We start from the raw sequence: 22,656 nt of genomic DNA on the forward strand, positions 1-22,656 counted from the left end.
TGCATTTGAACTTATGTTCAGATGTTTGCTCATTCACTGTTGTCTCTATGTTGTACTTACGTACATGATGTAGATAAGTAATTGTGGTTTATTAACTTAACCTTTTTAGTAACTGAATTTTGTTAATTTTTAATTTGCTATATACCTATATAAACTTATAAAATTAATTTTTGTATGAATGAACATATGAATATTACTCTATATGTTAGGAAGTAAGATGGATGCAGATAAATTCTAGTGTAAATTAATTTCTTTCAAGTAGAAAATAGATTGCACAAAATCTAAGGCTATTCATACCGTACCCTAAAAGCCATGATAACAATTGTTAAGCACTATAAACAAAAGAAACACTACTTAAACGAAGTTTACAACATGGAGAGAAGCCAAAACAGATAACTTACATTAGGGTCTTTGGAGAAAGCAGTTTCAGTAATAGAATAATTATAAAGATTTAAGTTAGAAAAGGGACACTGTAAGTCTTGTTTTACAAAGCTTTGTTTTTTACTTTGAAAACATTTTTATAGATAAGGTAAAGTGAGTATATATGAGAGTTTATAAGGTTGATATCAAGGAAAACAGTTTAAATTTTTTGTTGACTAGTTTGTTGGGAAAACTGAGTACAGAAAGTAAGAATTAAAAGGCAGACTAAATACTGTGAATTATCTGTATTTTAATTTGGGTATGAAGTGTGAAACTAGTCTCTGATAAATTTAAATACAAGGTTGATTTTAAATAGTTACGGTAAGAATAAATTTTTCTTTATCCTAATAAAATGTAAGTTATGACCCTAAAATTGGTAAATCACTTCAGGTATACTTACTATTATCATTTTCTACCTCAATATTTCTGGGTTTACTTAGTTTATTTAAGAGCGATTATAGGTCTCTGAAGTCATATATGCAGCTCTAAGTATTGTAAAGTATACTTTGGGAAAATGGAATGACAATAGCAGCAGACATTTCAGAATAATGATATGGTTTTTGTTCTCATACAGGTGACCGTTTCAGATCAGTCATAGATGATGCCTGGTGGTTTGGAACAATTGAAAGCCAGGAACCTCTTCAACCTGACTACCCTGATAGTTTGTTTCAGTGCTATAATGTTTGGTAAGTAGATATTTGTTCTCTTTTTTACTTTAGCTTTGACTGGATTTGAATTTTTTCTTCTCTATTACTAAAATGATACAGTGTTTTTAAAACATAAAGTAATTATTTTTGTGATGTAATTTTTCAAAATTTGCTGTGCCATGTTTAAATTTTCTTAATATAAAGATTTTTCTTCCTTTAAGCTGGGACAATGGAGATACAGAAAAGATGAGCCCTTGGGATATGGAGCTTATACCTAATAATGGTAAGTACAGAGAATTACAAGAAACTTAAAATGGAAAAATACTTATTCAGAAGGTATTTTTGCATACCTACTGGTAGGGGGTGGCATAGCCATGACAAGAATAAGTGAATCCATATCTACTTCAAATTTTTTTCCTTTGGTAGTGCCATGGACCAACCAGGAATCCTGTGGAACTTACAGTCTTAACGGAAAGATTGAAATTAAGTAAAATATGAAACTGTTTTACTAAATTATTTACTCCAAAAAATTGAGCAGTAAGAAACCATATTTTTGTAACTACAATATAGTTTGGGGGGGGGCCACACCCAGTGGCACTCAGGAGTTACTCCTGGCTATGCGCTCAGCTCCTGGCAGGCTTGGGGATCATATGGGATACCATGATTCAAAGTGGGGTTCGTCCCGGGTCAGCCGCAATGCAAGGCAATCACCTTACTGCTGTGCTATCTCTCTGGCCCCTACAACACAGTATTTAGGTTAAAATATTATTTTACAAGAATCTGTGCTTCTTCAGGGGCTAGCAGGGGTCTCAAACTCAATTTACCTGGGGGCCGCAGGAGGCAAAGTCAGAGTGATTCTTGAGTGCAAAGTCAGTAGTAAGCCTTGAACATTGGGGGGTGTGACCCAGACAACTAAAACAAAACAAAACAAAAAAAGATTCCTCTAGGGCAGGGCCACAAAATGTTGTACGGAGGGCCGTTTGCAGCCCACACGAGTTTGAGACCCCTGGTAGAGTGATAGTACAGCAGGTAAGGCCCTTGCCTTATAGGGATGACCAGAGATCGATTCCCAACTTACAGTCTGGTCTGCTGAGTCCATCAGGATATCTGAGTACCTTAGATGTGACTCCAAAACCAAATAAAAATTGAGCTTCTGATTGAGACAAATTTATATACTAAGCTTTCCTCTTCTGCTGATATCTTCTTGGCAGGTTCTTTAAAATCTCAAAACCCTAGATTTTAGTACCCAGCCTTAGACTGCTGCTGTGTAGACCAAATTATATTTTATGTTTTTTGTTTTTTGTTTTTTTTTTTTTGTTTTTTTGTTGTTTTTTTTTTGGTTTTTTGGGCCACACCCGGTAACGCTCAGGGGTTACTCCTGGCTATGAGCTCAGAAGTTGCTCCTGGCTTGGGGGACCATATGGGACGCCGGGGGATCGAACCGTGGTCCGTCCAAGGCTAGCGCAGGCAAGGCAGGCACCTTACCTCTAGCGCCACCACCCTGCATATTTTATGTTTAATGTAATTTTTTGTGTAATTAGAGTCTGATGCATTAAAGTTTATTGTAGAGGATAATTAAAATCAGTAGTAATAATAAATGTTCTCTTGCATGTGTAACTTTATCTTAGCCTTTGGAAGTTAGCCTTAACTGGTCAATTAATGATATATTTCTGCCACTGATTAAAAGCTAGTATGACTGAACGCTGTTGAGTACATTTTCTGATTGCCTTTTTTGTTTTAGTTTTTAAAATAATGTTAAAGAAGCTACGAATGTGGTTCAAAGTCACATGCCTTTCAAAAGTTATGTGGTGCCACCTTAGTTTATATCCTGGCATTACTTGGCCCTTGAGCAATGCTCACCAGCCCATTTATGCCCCCTACAATAGTAACATAAATGCAAAATATAGAAATACAATCAATACACATGATTATAAATAACAGTTTCAGAGGCTGTATTATATACAAGTGTAGTAATGTGATAACTAATTTCACAAATTATTTATATTCTCATTTTTTAATGATATCTAACTTTATACAGACAAGATCTTTAAGATAGAGGACAGGCTCTGTCCAGGAGTAATAGTTGAGCAGAGAACCAGGAGTAAACACTGATCATGCTTGGATCAGTATTTCAAAACAGACACACAAAAATAAATAAAAGATCTGTAGAACAATCATTTTTTAGAGTATCTTTCATCAATTTTATAGAATCTTTTCTGCAAGAATATTAGTTGATTTTTATTGTAGTATAATTACTTAAAAGTGAAGTGTCTTATGTATAAGAGAAACCTTAGAAGTGAAAATATTCATACTTACATTTTATAAGACTAGCTCTTTTTAGAAATCTATCACTGAAAATTCTACACTAGTAATCTACTTGGGTGAGAGGAACACACAGTATGCTCAGGAATTATTCCTAGTGGTGCTTGGGACCTTATGGGATGCTAGAGGCTAAATTCAGGTAAACTTAGAGTTTGATGCACTAAAGCTTATTGGAGAAGATAGTTAAAGTAAGTAGTAATAATGATACTTTTTAAAATAATGTACTTTTTTATTAATAATTTTTATGTTGACCAAAGTGGATTATAAATCATTCACAATAGTATTTTAGGTACATAGTGACATTGAATCAGGGGCATTCCCACCACTAATGTTGTCCTCCCTCCACACCTGTTCCCAGCATGCATCCCATTCGCCCTCCTTTGCCCCCCGGGCTGCTAATATAAGTGGTCCCTTCTATGTCTAGCTTGTTGTAGATTGGGTATCAATTCTGTTGTAGTTGGCTTTAAGTTTGGTGTTTAAGTCTGATCATTTTTATCATTTATGTTCATATGACTGTTTGGTCTTGGTGCCCTCCATTATTTCCCCCTCAATTTGTGATGCGGAACTAGATGGTTCAAGTTATGTGGTTCTGTTTGAAGATAAGGGAAAAAAAAGAATAAAGGGAGAGGGGCAAAAATTCAAACAAGCAAAAAATGGGAGAAGTCCTTCTGGAGACTATAAAAATCAGTTTAAGAAAAGAAAGGGATAAATGAGTGAAAACAAAAATAATACAAAGAAGTCAAACTCAAAAAAATAATGTAGTTTTAAAAATGTTTTTATCTCTTAAATTAGAGATGTTTTTTGTTGTTTTTTTTTTATAATTATCTTTATTTAAAACCGTGATTACAAACATGATTATAGTTGTATGATTACAGTCAAGTAAAGAACACCCCCCTTCACCAGTGCAACATTCCCACCACCAATTTCCCAGATCTCCCTCCTCCCCACGCCCCTACACCTGTACTCGAGACAGGCTTTCTACTTCCCTCATTCATTCACATTGTTATAGAGATGTTGAAAAATGTGAGATATTTTAATTTGTTCTCTCTGTATTCTGTTTTTTTCTCTTATGTACCTTATATTGTCCTGTTATAAATATAGCATTAATGACTCTAGCAGCATACTATTTTTTTATATCTCAATATATATGTAGGGTGGTTTTTATCTTTATTGTTTGATTCAAATACTCATCCATTGGGTTTAATTACATGTGGGGAAGCGGAAGAATTCTGATTATATACAAATAGTAGTATATTTCTCTGATGAAATCTACATGGCATCTTTCTATTTTTCACTGCCATCATGACTTTCTTAGTTAGAATATGTCCAACATTTAGTATGTAGTATGTATACAGTCATCATCTATCACTAGTCATAGTTGTCTGTTTATTTCATTATTGAGACATACCCACAGAGTTTAGGGCTTCATTCCCTGTAGTATGCTCTGGGAACACTTCTGGTGGGGCTCAGGGAATCCAATGGGGTACCAGGTATTGAATCTAGGGCATCTGTCTTGCATGCAAGTACCTTCTCTACTGAACTCTCTGGGTCCTTTGTTTCTACACTTTTGGAAAAAAATGAAAATTAGGGTTCACAGAGATACTACGGGGCTTAAAAGAGCTTGCCTTGCATGTGGCCAATCCACACCATATATGATCCCCTGATCACCACCAGGTCTGGCCCCCAAGAAAGACAAAGGAAATGAAGAATACATTCCTTACCAACATTTTGTTCATTTCCACTTTGTATATATGTTTTATGAAAGTAAATTTCAGAATTTTTAAATTTGTATCAGTTTTTTGGAATACATTTCGGTTGACCTTACTTGAAAATGAAATAAGTAGATTCAATTTTTTTTTTAATTGCACATTTATCCATAGAATTGTTAATTAAAAGGGGGGCCAGAGGCTGGCAAGGTGGCGCTAGAGATAAAGTGTTTGCCTTGCAAGCGCTAGCCAAGAAAGGACCACGGTTCGATCCCCCGGCGTCCCATATGGTCCCCCCAAGCCAGGGGCAATTTTTGAGCGATTAGCCAGGAGTAACCCCTGAGCATCAAACGGATGTGACCCGAAAAAATGAAAAAAGGTGGGGGCAGAGCGGTGGCACAAGCGGTAAGGCATCTATCTGCCTTGCCCATGCCAGCCTAGGACAGACCACGGTTCAATCCTCCAGCATCCCATATGGTCCCCTTGCCAGGAGTAACTCCTGAGTGTCACCAGGTAGCCCAAAAACCAAAAAAAAAAGAATTGTTAATAAAAATAATTTTAATTTGTGCTTTTAATAATTGTAGAAATACCTGTTTTTGAAAATGAATTCCTTGCCAGATATTTACATTACCTTTTAATTTTTTTTAATTTTTTTTTATTTTTTAATTTTAATTATGACAACAAAGATGCAAAGAAAGAGGAAAGGGTAAAGTTACAGTGGAAGCCCAATCACCCATAAACAAAATTCACGGTATTCCCATCGATGATATCCCAGCCTTGAACATTAAGAAAAACAAAACTAAACCCATGTACAATACAATTACTTTGTCCCTCAAATCCCCAGTTGTAGTACATACTGTTTCTTAGCAGCACACATTATAATCTAAAGACATTAGACTTATGTAACTCTTTAAACATTGAGGGCAAAGTACATTTCTCTAGTTCCATGCACATGCTTACTAGTTTAAGTTAACCTCAAAAGTTTTAGTGGGTTGTTTTTCTTAAGGATTGGAGTCAAGGGAACTTAGTAAAAAAACGGTATTAAAGTGGCATTTGTTTGCATAAGTTTTGCTTTTTATTTTGAAAGAACTAATCTCAAGCAGGATTTTCTGGAGTCACTTCTGGCAATACTTGACTTCGCTGTGAATATTGGCCATTTCAATACTCTGTTTCAGTCATATGGTGCTGTTTGGACCCTGATGTGCTGGGTGCCAAAAGTTCTGTATCCTAAAGAAAGACAGGTTGAGCATGGTGGGTCTGGTGAATTCCATCTCTAATTTTTTAAAGTAATCTAAATGTCAGTAAATTTTCACGAAATCTGCTTTTCTTTCTGTGTGTTTTTCAGCTGTATTTCCTGAAGAACTAGGTACCAGTGTTCCTTTAACTGATGTTGAATGTAGATCACTGATCTATAAACCTCTTGATGGAGAATGGGGGTCCAATCCTAGGGATGAAGAATGTGAAAGAATTATCACAGGAATAAACCAGTTGATGACATTAGGTAATTAAATAATAGTTACATGACTATAAACAAAAACTATAAAGTGTGAAAGCAAAGTGAAAATATTGTCATTCAAGTACAAAGTTTTTTATAGTATCCTGCCAGTAGTTTTCAGACTTTAAAAATTATTAATATAGTCTTAATGTAGTTTAGGTAGTTACAAAAGGGTTAAAATTTAGGGTTATGTGTACAAAGGCACAGCATCTTTACTACCAATACCCAAAAGCCCTCACTACTGCTCTTATGTCACTTGTAGTCCACTTCCATACTCGTATATAAATTACAAGTACCATAAATTTGAATTTTATAATCTTTAAGGCTAAGTATTTATCATTCAATACTGTGTTTCCTTGTTTTCTATACTATAGTTAAGTGAATTTATCCAGTGTTTGTCCTTTCTCCCTCTTAGTCTGTTTAGTATGATGCCTTCCAGTTCTAAGTTGCAGCAAGTTGCAAACTGCAAGATTTTATCTTTTTTTTTTTAAGAACTGAACAATTCTCCATGTATATAGATACTACAACAACTTGATTCATTTATTTGTTGGATAGTGGTCATTTCTAATCCTGGCTTTAAGTCCGCTAGGAATATTGTGTATATATCTTTACATGTTAATGTTTTTATGTTCTTGGAGTAGATAGGTTGGAGTCCTTGGATCATATGGAAATTCCTTTTCTTAGTGGGCTATTTTTGTTTGAGACATCCAGAGTCTGTACTAAACAAAATATTCTTACCAACAGTGAAATGAGAATTATCCCCCCGAACTCCTAGTCTTCTTGATTTATGCCATTCTCATCAATATAGGTGATGTCTCATTGTCATTTAGCTTTTCCCTCATAATAACATCTTTTATTTTTCATATCCCTACTGGTTAGCTGTCTTCTTTGTGGGAATGTGTCCATCTTTTCATTTTTGATGGGGTTATTTGTATTTATTTTATCTATTAGTCCTTTTTTTTTTTTTTTTTTTTTTTTTTTTTTTTTTTTTTTTTTTTTGGTTTTTGGGCCACACCCGGCAGTGCTCAGAGGTTGTTACTCCTGGCTGTCTGCTCAGAAATAGCTCCTGGCAGGCATCGGGGACCATATGGGACACCGGGATTCGAATCAACCACCTTTGGTCCTGGATCGGCTGCTTGCAAGGCAAACGCTGCTGTGCTATCTCTCCCGGCCCAGTCCTTTATATTTTATAATATGCAAATATTTTTTCATTTTAGTATGTCTTTGTTAAGTTGTGTTTGTCATGTAAATTTTTTAAAATCTGACTTAGCCTCAGTTGCTTTTGTCGTCTTTGTCAACCATTATAGATATATCTTTAGTCCATGTCTTAGAGACTTCCACTTATGGTTTTCTCAGTATATTATAGTTTCTGGTCTGAACTTGAGGTCTTTCGTCTGTTTTGAATTCACCATTGTTTATGGTGTGAAGAAGAGATTTAATTTTGTTTTGTTTTTAATTGAATGTGGCTGCCAAGTTTTGCCTGCACTGTTGAAGAGGCTTTTGTTTGCTATTTTTCATGCACCTAGTTCCTAGAGTAACTGTATATCTGAGGAGTTTATCTCTAGGTTCTTGATTTGACTGGTCTGAGTCTGTATGTATTTAGTTAGCACTACACTGTTTTTGACAACTCTCAACATTTTAATATAATTTTAAGTCAGAATGCAATGGATTTTTGCTTTTTCAGGTTTTTTTCCCTCAGATTTGCTTTGACTTTTGAGTGGGGGGGAGTTTTATAATTCCCTCTTTTTTTTGGGGGGGGGGGGGTCACACCCTGCAGCGCTCAGGGGTTACTCCTGGCTCTGCGCTCAGAAATTGCCCCTGCCAGGCACGGGGAACCATATGGGATGCCGGGATTTGAACCACTGCATGCAAGGCAAATGCCTTACCTCCATGCTATCTCTCTGGCCCGAGTTTTATAATTCTTTTTTTTTTTTTTTGAGGGGGGGTCACACCCGGCAGCTCTCAGGGGTTACTCCTGGCTAGTTTTATAATTCTTTGTTTTTGTTTTTTGTTTTTTGGGCCACACCCAGTGGTGCTCAGGGGTTACTCCTGGCTGTCTGCTCAGAAATAGCTCCTGGCAGGCACGGGGGACCATATGGGACACCGGGATTCGAACCAACCACCTTTGGTCCTGGATCGGCTGCTTGCAAGGCAAACGCCGCTGTGCTATCTCTCCGGGCCCTAGTTTTATAATTCTTTTTTTTTTTTTTTTTTTTTTTTTTTTTTTTTGGTTTTTTGGGCCACACCCTGTGACGCTCAGGGGTTACTCCTGGCTATGCGCTCAGAAGTTGCTCCTGGCTTCTTGGGGGACCATATGGGACGCCGGGGGATCGAACCGCAGTCCGTCCTAGGTTAGCGCAGGCAAGGCAGGCACCTTACCTCCAGCGCCACCGCCCGGCCCCGTTTTATAATTCTTAAGTACAAATGTGAATTGCATTTGTTTTGGATCCTTGAAGAATATCATTATATCTATTATATCATTATAACTATTATAGTGGGGATTTTATTTGGGGATAGGCTTAGTTTTTGGTGGGGGGCTACACCTGGTGACACTCAGGTTACTCCTGGCTATGCACTCAGAAATCACTCCTGGCTTGGGGGAACCATATGGGATACCGGGAATTGAACCATGGTTCGTCCTGGATCAGCTGCATGCAAGGCAATTGCCCTGCCACTGCGCTGTCGCTCCAGCCCTAGAGGCTTAGTCTTTATTTTTTTAAATTTATAGCGTTTATTGTGCTTTTTGGGGCCAAATTCATCTAAACTAGGGTTACTTTTTTTTTTTTTTTTTTTTTTTGGTTTTTGGGCCATACCCGGCGCTGCTCAGGGGTTACTCCTGGCTGTCTGCTCAGAAATAGCTCCTGACAGGCACGGGGGACCATATGGGACACCGGGATTTGAACCAACCACCTTTGGTCCTGGATCGGCTGCTTGCAAGGCAAACGCCGCTGTGCTATCTCTCTGGGCCCAACTAGGGGTACTCTTGACTGTGAACTCAGGAACTATTCCTGAGGGTGCTTGAGGAACCATGTGAGAAAAGGGGGATTGAACCTGGGCTGGCTGCATGAATGGCAAATGCTTTACCCACTGTACTATTGTAATAACCCCTAATTTAGTATTTTGTTTTATTGATCAAGGTGCTATAACTCAATAGATTCTATAATATTTTCATATATTCATAATTCCAGCACCATGTCAATATGGGAATTTAAAAAGTAGGGTTTTTTTAATGAAATCTTACATAGGACTTAATAACTAAAGCAGTTATATATGGGATTATTGTTGCTGAATATCAGTGTAAAGTCTCCCAGAAATGTTATGGTACTTATGAAAAATACAGATCCTCCAAAAGTTAATAAGCTTAAGAAAACTTTGATACACATTACATGACACTTTCACTTGAACTCTTGCAATAAAGTTTTTTGCAAAGCAGAAAATAAGGGAAAAAAACTTTATAATGCTATTTATAGAATATTTTACAATGCAAAGTTGTCTTAATACTATATGTGAGCAAGCAAACTACGTTTTAGGCTTTGCTCAACCAATTTATATAGATTTAGTTTTGGACCTATTTCTTTCTAATTGCCTTATTCACAGAAGTCTTAAGTTTTGAGAAGTCAACAGTTGCATTTAAATACAGTGTCATTAAAGTATGATGATCAAATATCAATCAAAATCATGATACAGATTAAGGAAAATAAGGCTTTTTTGTATAAATATATGTGTGTTCTTAATAGGTCAAATTTATTTTATATATTACCTATTGTCTTTTTCCAAGGAATCTAAATACAGAATTTTGCACTGTATGGTAATCCACATGTATTTTTTGTTAAAGAAATGGTGCAGATTAGTGATTATATGAATTAAAATTTAAGCCTTAATTCAAGCCATAATTCAATTGTCTATAACTTGTTTTAAGGAACAAAGATTGATTTACGTACTTGTTGATTTCTCTTAGATATTGCTTCAGCATTTGTCGCCCCTGTGGATCTGCAAGCCTATCCCATGTATTGCACTGTAGTAGCATATCCAACAGATTTAAGTACGATTAAACAAAGACTGGAAAACAGATTTTACAGGTTCGAACCATTTGATGTTGCAGTTACTGAAAGAAAGTGATCCTCTTACTCATATACTGTTAATATATTTTAATGTGCCTCCTAATCATCAGGATGCTTTTTAAATGCAGCCTCTTAATTCTCTAGATTTTGAGTAGTACCAATGATTCTGCATGTCTTGTGAAGTTCTCAATGATGCTGGCATTTCCAATCTTGAAATGCTGATTAGTTGATAATGATTTGCATTCTCCCTCTTGTATTTCATAAAGCAAACCACAGTTTTTTTTTTTTTTTTTTTTTTTGGTTTGGGGGCCACATACCCAGTGGCACTTAGAGGTTACTCCTGTCTCTATGCTAAGAAATCACCCCTGGCAGGCTTGGGGGACCATATGGGATTCTGGGGATTGAACCAGGGTCTGAAAGGCAAATGCCCTACCCAATATGCTATCGCTCTGGCCCCACAGTGTCATTTTCACTGTAGCATGTTCAAAGTATATGGATTTTTTTTTTAATTTAGAAACAAATTTTATTTAAGATATGAAATACATTCCTAAAATATTAACTCCAGAAAACCATGGCTACATAATAATGTATCACCTCTATCATTAGAGCGTGCATTAGACTCAAATACAAAAACCATGAAGCAAATTCCCATCCTTCAACAACTAGAGCAAATATAGAATGCCTAAGGAATAACAAAGATGGATTTGCAAAGGATGGGCATTTAAAAAAGAGCACATGCACTTATGCTCAATGTGTGTATCAGGTTTTCTATAAAACCACTGAATTGCATTCTTCTTTTGCTGTGTTCTGTTTATGAAATGCTTAAGAGCAATGATACTAAGGAATTTTTTTTTTTGGCTTTTGGCTTTTGGGTCACACCCGGCAGCGCTCAGGGGTTACTCCTGGCTCTATGCTCAGAAATTGCTACTGGCAGGCTCAAGGAACCATATGGGATGCCGGGATTCAAACCACCGTCCTTCTGCATGCAAGGCAAATGCCTTGTCTCCATGCTATCTCACTGGCCCCACTAAGGATATTTTTTATGAGTTTTAAGATAGCTAAAATATAACTTGCTTAAGAAAACCAGTCTTGCAATTACTTTGCATCTATTTAACACTCAATGTTGAATTCTTCGGCTGACTTTGTAGGTTCATTACTTAAAATGTCTTGCATTAAAATGAACTTATAGCTGTAACGTAATAAAACTGTATTTTTTGGTGTTGGTGGTCAAATTTGTGGGCCACAGCCAGCATTGTTCAGGGCTTATTCCTAGCTCTGCACTTTGGAATCACTTGTGACAGGTTCAAGGGACCGTATAGGATGCTTGGAATCAAACCTGGGTCAGCAGTTTGCCAAGCAAGTGCAATATTATCCTCTGTACTATCACTATGGCCCCTGAAATCATACTTTTAACTTTTAGGGTTTTGTTTTTTTGTTTTTTGTTTTTCCACTATAGGATTTGGTTTTGGTTTGGTTTTTTGGGTTGGGTTTTTGTTTTGTTTTGTTTTTTTCCTTTTTTTTTTTTTTTTTTGTTTTTGTTTTGCTCCTGGCAAGCTCAGGGGATGCTGGGAATTGAACCAGTCCAGGGCCGGCCACATGCAAGGCAAATACCCCACTGTGATGCTATCTCTCCGACCCAACTTTTCAGCTTTCTTACATGTCCTGTGTTTAGCACACCAAACAGCATTTTTATTTAAGTAGTACTGCATTAAAACTTTTTAACACAAGTATTTTGTTGGAGTTGATATTTCTTCATAGTTAAGCAAATTTATTGTACCTCTGTCTTGTGGGGGTGCCCATATAGCCATTCTCTAGTTTTGAAAACCAAAAATATATTTAGATATTGCCAGCTGCTACCTCAGAAAAGAATCACCATAGCTGAAATCACTGGCATAAAAATAAACCACCAGATATTAGACTTGAGGCTCTAAAGAACGTTCTGATTTTAAATGTTTCCATTGGTGTTTCATTGCTATTTCTCAAAATCAGAGATGAGAAGAAATCACCTTTTATATGTGCACATTCCATGTCATTTGTTACCATTACATACCTCTTTATTTTTCAGTGTCACATATTAAAACTTAAAGACATGGGAAGGAAAATCTTTATCCATTTTTATCTATAAATTCGTCAATTTATTAGATTTAGATCAGTGATTCAGAAATATACAAGGCATGGGAAGATGAGGGATAGAGTTTTTTTACACAGTTGTAATATAGAAAGATATGCTTATGGCATTTCCCACTATATTGTAAATAACAGAAATACTGCTTAGCGTGATTACAAGTAGTTAACTTCAACTTCTGTATTTCAAAATATACATCAGGTACCAAAAGCAAAAGATTCTACAACAGTTTGGGCACTAGCCTGTAGCCCATGCAGGTTTAATTCCCAGCACCATATATATTTTCCTGAGGCCAGCCAGGAATGATCTCTGAGTACTTTTTGTTGTGGCACCAAAACAAAACCAAAAAATTGCTGCATAAATAGATTTTTTGGCATTAGCCTTGTTTAGTGGACACTTCAGGGAAACAATCTTTTGGAACACATAACTATAAGAAGCTACTTATTTGTCAACTTGTTTTTATATATTTTTTAAATGTACAAAACTATAGTTACAGGTCTTTGCATTTTTTAATATAGTGTTATTTTACTACATAGCCATTTTTGTTAACCCTTCTTCCTCATTGGTTTCAAATATAACTGTTATATATATGATTTATCTCTCTTGTGCAGTTTTTTGCTAAACAAGTATAACTTTGCCTTTTGGCATCATAAACTTTTTTTCAAATTTTTCTTTATTTCCAGAAAATAGTAATTAGATAAAAGTTACTGTGTTGTCCAATTCATTGTTTAAAAATCATTTTAATTTTCTTGGTAAATTAGAATATTCATCATGTCCTTCATATTTGTACATGTCACATGGGCTCCATTAGCTTTTTATTTATACATGCTGTTTAGTTACCAGTAATCTAATTAGGTTAAAATAGTTTCTTCTCTATTTTAATTGAATTTTTTGTTACTGTTTTTCCTTTTATAAAATATAAAAAGATATGCTTCATTCCAACTATTAAGACCATGCATGGAAGGAATATATTAAAAAAGCTAAATGTTTTTCTTTTTTCTTTTACTCCTGTCAATCATGGAAAGAGGCACTGTTCATGTAGTATGTGTGATCTAAATATTTTCTACACAAATACATAGTATCACTACTCTTCTTGACCCAAACAAAAAAAAGGTTTTGTGTTTTGGTTTGGTTTTTGGTTTTTGGGCCGTACCTGGTGGCGCCCAGGGTTGACTACTGGTTCTCTGCTCAGAAATCGTTCCTGGCAGGCACGGGGAACCATATGGGATGCCGGGATTCGAGCCACCATTGGTCCTGATCAGCCACTTGCAAGGCAAACACCCTACCACTGCGCTATCTCTCCGGGCCCCTAAAAAAAAAAAAGGTTTTTATTATTTTGGAATAACTTTTATTTTAAGGTATGAGTACTTGATTCAATTAAAATTTCAAAAGTTAAATTTTACTGAATTTAAATTGTGTACAAAAACTTATAAATATGATGAATTTTAAGACTGTATATTGTTTTATTTAAAGGCGTGTTTCTTCCCTTATGTGGGAAGTTCGATATATAGAGCATAATACACGGACATTTAATGAGCCTGGGAGCCCTATTGTGAAATCTGCTAAATTTGTGACTGATCTTCTCCTGCATTTTATAAAGTAAGCAATTTTTCTCTACTTAATTATAACTATTCTAATAATGACAATAGTATAATATATAATTTTTGCATTGCAAAACACAACTTAAGATGTAAAATACTATTTTTGTTTTTTTATGTAATGTTACATAAATTGTACAGATTGTTCTCAAAATAGGGATACTATTTGTAAAGAAATAACTGGTTAATACTATTTTTGAAATCATTGAAGTCTTAACAGTTGAGTTCTCAAATTAACAAAATAAAAAATGAGTCCTTCTCTGAAACTAGTAATTAATCATCTTGCTAGGTGAGAGATTATTGTTTAGAATTTGTAAAAGAAACTGTTAGCCTTATAGAGATAGAATTTTTTTTAATTTTACATTAAATGTTATACCTTTTATGTTTTTATATTATCCAATTTTCAGAATGATTCTTCCTTATAATCAAGTTTATTCTTCATCAAATTTATGCCAAGAACAATAGCTGTAACTCTATCACTTTTTTTTCAATTTTTATTTTATTGAGTCTCAGTGTATGATTCATGGCTACTTTCAGGCATTCATCGTTCTAACACCAAATCATTCACCAGTGTCCAATTCCCTTCTCCCTCACCACTTCCTGCTTCAGTGGCTTATGTTCTCTCTCTCTCACTCTCTCCCTCCCCCATTATCTTAGTTTTAAAGTTCTTTTAGTTGTTCTATCCCAATCCCCACTCGCCCAGTGTCAAGCTTTCTACTGACTACCACTTCTCATTGGGGTATTTTCCAAGGAATTGAATTGCTAGGTTATATGAAAGGTCAATTCCTAGTTGTGTTACTTTAACTTTTTAATTTAAAGCATTGTGATTTGCAGTTATTCATAATTGGGTTTTAGATATACAGTGTTCCCAGAGTGCATCCATGCCATCACCACCCACCCCCACCAGCCATTGTAACAGTCCCATTTTTAAATATGGTTGTTAAAGTTTGAGTCTTATCATGATTTCATTGTTGGCATTATTTTTCAGGAGTGGACATAGTTTCAAAAAAAAGCTAAACAAATTACCCTTCCTACCACTCACCAGTTGTAAATGAAAGTACATTTTTCCTTGCAATCACACCATAACTAATTTTTGTTCTTTTTGATGTGTACTGATGTCTCTGGAATGAGGAAATAAGTCATTGTTTCCATTTGTATTTCCCTGATGATCAGTGGCAATGGGCATTTTTTGTACCCTTTTAGTCATTAGGTAATAACTATAACTTTTAAAAGCAGCAGCACTTGTATTTCCCTGTCTCAGGAATTTTATATAGCTCATTCTATAATTACAGGCAAAAGCCTTTAAGCCAGAGGAATGAAACACTTATAAAATGCTTTTTGAGTTATTTTTTAATTTGTTGGTTTTATTTAATAATCTCAAGTTAAGAAAAAAAAGCTAATAAGCTTAAATATTTCACTACTATCAACTTGCATTTTTATATGAAGGAATTAAAAAATCTTAGCTTCTGACTAGGGAGATGATAGTGCAGGAGTTAAGGCAGTAGTAGCTTTGCATGCACCTATTGTGGCCATATCCTGGTTAAATCCAGCTACATATTGTTCCTGATTGCTGCCAGGCATCATTCCTTAGCACAGAAACAGACTGAGCACTGCTGGGCCCCGTGTGTCTCTCTCTGTCTGTCTGTCTGTCTGTCTCTCTGTCTCTCTCTTTCTCTCCCCCCCCCCATCCTTCCCCCCTCTCCCTCTCTTTTCCTCTCTTCTCTCTTCTCTCTTTCTCTCCCTCCACCCCCAAAAGTCTCCAGCTTGATTCTTTTAGGTCCTGGGTTGGCTGCTTGCGCAGAAAATGTCCTACTGTTGTGCTATTTCTCCGGCCCCAGCTTTATTCTTAATAGCATAACCATAGGTCCATTTTCCTGATTTTAGTTGGTGGGTGTTTTGTTTTTGTTTTTACTAGGATTGTAATTAACTGATATTAAATAATAAAATCAGTACGTTAGACCTTTCTCTTAGTAGTTCTTAAGAAATCTATTGCCTTCATAATGGTTCTGTGATTATTACTACTACACTTTGTGTTTTCTAGAGTAAAGTTGATAAGCAAAACATCCATGGGGCAATAGATATAATATTTAGTGGCAAGAGTATCTGTTTTACAAGTATTAGACCTTGGGTTTGATTCCTAGCACCCAAACAAATATGTAAACAAAATAAATATTCAAGTTTCTTCCAATTTAATAAAAAAAATTTGAATTTTAACTTGACTAGGATAGGTATACACCTGGATTCTCCAGGCTTTCTTCTGGCTGTGTTCATGTGTTCATTTTCCTTCCAGTGCTCAGGATTCCAGATAAGTTGCTAGTAGTTGAATATAGGTCATCTATGTGCAAGTCCTATCCACACTGTACTATTTCTATGGCTACAAGCACAAATTTTTAATGAAAACATTTAATAATATTCAGTCAAGTTTTGTAAGTTTAATATGCTTGTATATGTACAGTTATTATTTCCAAAGGATGTAAATTTAACAGAAACACTATAATAAACTTAGTTTGTAAGTCATTTTTACAAATAAAATACTCTATGAAAGCATATTTTCATAGACTGGACCAAAGCATTTCTGTAGTGAGTAGGATGCTTGGTTTGCACACACAGGACCTAGATCAATCCTAGGTATCCCATATGGTCCTCCAAGTCCCACTAAAAGTGGTGCTAGGAGTTAGCCCTTAAGCACAGCTGAGTATGGCCCAAAAATCAAACAAAAGAAAATGTATTTCTTTTGCTTAGGCATTTTGAAATGCCTAACACTATAAATGTACTTAAAGCATTTATATTGCATACAAATATAAATTAATTTCTGGTTTGGTTGAGAGATTTCTTTTCCAACAGTGCTGGGGATTCAAAATACTTAGGAGTGTGAGTCTTGACAGTTTTGATGCGTAGGCCCAGTGGTAATGTGCTACTCAGGCTAATCCAGCAGTACTGGGAGCCCTGAGGCCACCCTGGCAGTTCTTTATTTCAGCTAGTCAAATCAAGTACTCCAGTCCTTTGGTGAATTGTTGCCTTACTCTACTTTTAAATTGAGTTGTATGGGTCGTAAGAGATAACTGGTACTTGGCTTGCACACAACTGACCGTATATGGTCCACCAAGCTTAGGTATGAGTAATCTGTGAGTACAGAGCCAAGCATAAGACCTGGTCACCACCAGGTGTTCTTCCAAATCCAAATAAATAAATTGAAGTATTTGGCAACATTTTAAGCAAGAGGTATGTATATACATTATAGATACTTAGAGATAGAAATGTATATTTACCTCCTAATACTGTTACAAAAAGGAGAGTAAGAGTTGTTAAACTAATTAAATGTTTTAATTTGAATTAAGTATTTTACATTTGACTGGCATACAATGTTATAAACCAGCTTTCTTCAGCCTTTTTAAAGTGCATCCAAAGGACAGCTACTCCACAAAACAAGGACTGGGAAGTAAGAACAATATTGATGGTATAGTACACAAGAATAGAAGCTTTGGCTGCTGTGTATACAGTAGATGGGTTTGGGAGTGAATTAAATAAAAAAAATATTTTAGCTTTATTTTACTTAGATTCTGGATTAAACGCGTTAAACAGATTAAATGGGAAATTTCATGACTTTCATTTTATATGATAATCATTTCCTTGTTTTTAGGGACCAGACTAGTTATAATATTATTCCACTCTACAATTCAATGAAGAAAAAAGTTTTATCTGATTCTGAGGTACTTAATACTTCATTTTTCATATATTCTTATTTTGTTCCTATATTGTTGTTTTGTTTTGTTGTTGTTGGTAACACTCAGGAGTTACTCCTGGCTCTGTGCTCAGAAATCTCTCCTGGCTTGGGGAATCATATGGGACGGTAGGAGATCAAACCGTACTTCGGTCCTCTTAGGTCAGCAATGGCAAACCTGTGACACGTGAAGGCCTTGCAGCTGGCACGTGGGAAGGTCCGCAATTAATAAATTTATATAAAGAGTTTTTAGATACTAAAATCTTGTTATTAAGGTTTAATTGACGTGCTGGCACTTTGAGGAAGTTCTTTGGTTTTGTGCGGCAGTTTGGGCACTTGGACTCAAAAAGGTTAGCCATCACTGTCCTACGTCAACCGTGTGCAAGGCAATTGCCCTACTGCTGCAACCCTGTTCATACATTGTTTTTATTTTGCATGTAAAAAAATAACATCACTTTGTGGTTTGAGACAAAAGATACCATCAATACTGCTATTTTCTAGTACTGTAGTTTATTTCTTTAAAAATACATTCAGATGAGAGCCAGAGTGACAGCACCGTGGTAGGGCATTCGCCTTACACACAGCCAACACAGGACAGACTCCAGTTTGGCATCCCACATAGTCCCCTAAGCCTGCCAGGAGCGGTTTCTGAGCACAGAGCCAGGAGTAACCCCTGAGTGCTGCCAGGTGTGACCCAAAAAAACAAAAAAAGATATAGATATAGGATTTTGTTTTAATGGTTTTTTAATATGGATTGGGGGATAATTATTTTATGAATTTTGTACTCTACCATATACAGATTTTTTTGAAGTGTGAAAGGTAATTGGTATTTTAACAACTACAGCATATTAAAATTCTGTTTTACTAAGCTGATAATTTTTTGCTTCAAAGGAAGAAGAGAAAGATGCTGATGTTCCAGGAACTTCTACCAGAAAAAGAAAGGTAATAGACTTTTTTAGTACTTTATGTAATTTACAATACATCAAGAACAATTTTACTTTTAGTATTTTAAACAATAGGCTACTTATAAATATATACCTGTCACATCACAAAACACGTTGTCTACAGAACTGTGATATTTTTATTTGAATCACTTTTTCTGCCTGCATTAAGAACACAAAATTACTATATAGTAGTATTTAATAAGTATATATGAACATTGTTATTTTAGGACCATCAGCCCAGAAGGAGGCTGCGTAATAGAGCTCAGTCTTATGATATTCAGGCATGGAAAACACAGTGTCAAGAATTGTTAGATCTCATTTTTCAATGTGAAGATTCTGAACCTTTTCGGCAACCCGTAGATCTACTTGAATATCCAGTAAGTATTTTGAAAATACTTTAGCTGTCTATTTTCTGTGTGGTTTTTTTTTTTTTTTTTTTTTGGTTTTTGGGCCACACCCGGTGACGCTCAGGGGTTACTCCTGGCTATGCGCTCAGAAGTCGCTCCTGGCTTGGGGGACCATATGGGACGCCGGGGGATCGAACCGCGGTCCGTCCAAGGCTAGCGCAGGCAAGGCAGGCACCTTACCTCTAGCGCCACCGCCCGGCCCCTTCTGTGTGTTTTGTACACAAAAGTTAGCTGCTTCGATTTTTGTGTTCTGATTTTAATTCTTATTTCATGTTTTTGTTTACTTTGTTACAAAGTACAGCATTTCTCAACTGGCAGTGTGTGAGCTACCAGGATATTCAAGGAGGCCACGATGTAAATCATGTAAACTCATAGGAAGGAAATAGATTGGAAGAGTGCCATCATCAGAGAAAGGGGGAGGAACATAGCATGCATTCAATTTCAGTAGTGTGATAAATGAGCAAAAGCCCCAAACTACCACCAAAGAATTGGGGTATGATCTTTGCTCTGCTTCTTAACAATTATGTACCTTTAAATAAATCCTTTGAACTTTTGAACTATTTTCTTACATTAATTTTATTTTTATAAATGATAATTCCCTGACCTTCTTGTAAGGACTTATAATGTCAGAATGGAATACAGTATACTTTTCTGATTTGTTTTTGGGTCACAGTCAACAGTGCTCAGAGCATCTTCCAAGCTCTGTACTCAGGAATCACTCCTGATAGTGTCTGGTATTAAATCTGTGTTGGCTGTGTGTAAAGCAAACACTTTTTCTATATTTATCCAACTCCTACAACTTATAGTGTATTATTTTAACCTTAAAGTGCTATAAATAGATAAAAAGGAGTCTTTTTTTTTTTTCATTTAGACATCAGGATTTAAAGAGCTCTTATGACAGTTTGGGTCATTCCATTTTCCGGTGCCATATCCACCATCGTAGTGTCAATATCTTTCCACTAATGACTTAATTTTCTCCTTTCTTCATACATCTAAGGAGACATTGTTACATATGTCATTTTATTATCTCTAGAGAATTGATGGTAAAATGTTTAGGAGGCATCCAAGTATTTGTTTTTGCACACTGTCCTAATTTACATTGGCTTAATGTTATTTTTGTATTCTTAAAGTATTTTGGTTTGGTTTCTGTTAAACAAAAATTAAGTATTATAAAAAAACACAATATCTGTTCAGATGTAGTTGTTATGTATGGTTTAACTCTAATGATGAAAATTAAGCTGGAGTTAAGGCTTTACATGCTACCAACCCAGATTCAATCCTCAGCATCCCATGTGATCCACTGATCACTGCCAGAAGTGATTCCTGAGTACAGGAGTAGGAGAGTTTACTAAGCCTAGCTAGATGCGGTGCACCTCCCTCCAAATCACTACCTCCCACCAAAAAAACATGGTTAGGGTGCTTGACTTGCATGCAGCCACCCACAGTTTGATCCCATGTATATCTCAAACTCCTTTAGGAGTGATACCTGAGCACTTTCGAGTGTAACCCAAAACAAATTAAAAAAATTAAATTAAGCAACAATTAGATCTTACTTCCATTGATGTGGTAAAATTGAGCCTAGCCCAAAACCTTCTTACAAGAATTGTAGCCAATTCTTTTGTTTTTACTTCTTTGTGTAGAACTGTTTGTTTTGGTTTGTTTCGTGTATCTAACCACATATTTAGAACAGATTAAGTTAGTTGCATATCTTTTCCCCCAGAAAAGTAGAAATATTGTTAGGGTGCTGATTTCTGTGTAGGAAGAAGGGGTGTCATTTCTTAGTAATGCTACAAGCTCTAGTTCATTCCCAGCAATGCTCAGTCAACTCATCTGAAACTTTTCCAGTGTTCAGGTCCAAAAATTCAGTGTAGCTTCAGCTAATAGGTGCTAGGGATCACTAAAACTAGGCTTACTGAGTCTCAATGGCCATGCCAGGGATCAAATTCAGGGCCTCCTGCATGTTAGCCATGTGCCATATATCCTGTTAGATTTATCTTCCCAGCCCCAGTGTCTGGATAAGCACAAAAGTTTGCCAAGACAAATGAAGCTATGTGAACTACAATGAAGGAAATTGGAGACCAGCACTTGAGAAATTTCACTTTCAATGAAAAGAACAGAATGATATTTTTCTTCAAGGATGTGTATTTCTAATGCTATGGCAAAGAGAAATTTCTCAAAGCTTCCATTGAGCATTGATATAAGAATCCAAAGGCAAGGTTCAGAGTAGTAATATACATGTTGCAATACAGCTAGTAGGGTGCCAATCTTTCACATGACCAGATTCAGTCTTTGGCACTTGGCATGTTCCCATGCACACCAAGAGTTATTCCTTAGTTCAGAGCCAGAGGTAATTGCTGAGTACCGCAAGGTATGGGCTCCCAATAACCCCAAAACAAAAGAATCCAAATACATAATTGTAGGAGTTAATTAACTGGATAAGAGGAATCGATTTAGGGGGAAAAAAATCAAACTGTGGTAATGATCTATCACATATGACAAATGGAAATATTAGTTCATTCACCCCAAAATATGAAGTAATAGGTAATATATTTAAATAAGAAGCATCATTTTAAGATGACTTTATCATAAAAGGGGGAATATAAATTAGTGTTAAAACTCCCTTAATCATTTTGGTTAAAGAGAGATAACTGAAAAATGAAGAAAAGTCCTTACTTAAGGGAGAATGAGATTATTTTTATTTAGCAGGGGTCTCAAACTCAATTTACCTGGGGGCCGCAGGAGGCAGAGTCGGGGTGATCCTTGAGTGCAAAGTCAGTAGTAAGTCTTGAACATTGGGGGGTGTGACCCAAACAACTAAAACAAAACAAAACATAAAAAGATTCCTCTAGGGCAGGGCCACAAACTGTTGTATGGAGGGCCGAGTTTGAGACCCCTGATTTAAAGCATTGTGATTTACAAAGTTACTCATAGTTGGGTTTTAGACATAGAATATTTTAGGAACAGTCCCAGCACCACAGTCAATCTCCCTTCACCAATTGCCACCATCACCTGCACCAGCCCTTCCATCGTAAAGTTTGGTTATTATGATTTCATTGTTGTTGAAACTCTGTGGCTTGGATATTTAGTTCTGTCCTCTCTTTTTTTTTTTCTTTTTTTTTTTTTTACATATACAACCAATTTTATTTTTTATCAAACTACACAACAGCATTAAAGTGATAAATTTTTAATTGTTTTTACTTTCCAGTCTTG

At 35.9% G+C, this 22,656-nt stretch overlaps 1 protein-coding gene across 1 annotated transcript in view; it reads left to right on the top strand.

Moving 5' to 3' along the window:
- Positions 1–22,656, top strand: part of PHIP (pleckstrin homology domain interacting protein) — a 161,006-nt gene that overhangs the window by 119,453 nt on the left and 18,897 nt on the right. The window contains exons 28-35 of the mRNA XM_049772308.1: positions 995–1,106; positions 1,289–1,350; positions 6,441–6,596; positions 10,549–10,669; positions 14,250–14,375; positions 18,015–18,084; positions 18,987–19,037; positions 19,267–19,416. Of these exons, the coding sequence (XP_049628265.1) occupies positions 995–1,106; positions 1,289–1,350; positions 6,441–6,596; positions 10,549–10,669; positions 14,250–14,375; positions 18,015–18,084; positions 18,987–19,037; positions 19,267–19,416 (848 nt within the window). The remainder of the gene's footprint in view (positions 1–994; positions 1,107–1,288; positions 1,351–6,440; positions 6,597–10,548; positions 10,670–14,249; positions 14,376–18,014; positions 18,085–18,986; positions 19,038–19,266; positions 19,417–22,656) is intronic.

This window comes from Suncus etruscus, chromosome 4 (assembly GCF_024139225.1).
Source record: "Suncus etruscus isolate mSunEtr1 chromosome 4, mSunEtr1.pri.cur, whole genome shotgun sequence".
NCBI lineage: Eukaryota > Metazoa > Chordata > Mammalia > Eulipotyphla > Soricidae > Suncus > Suncus etruscus.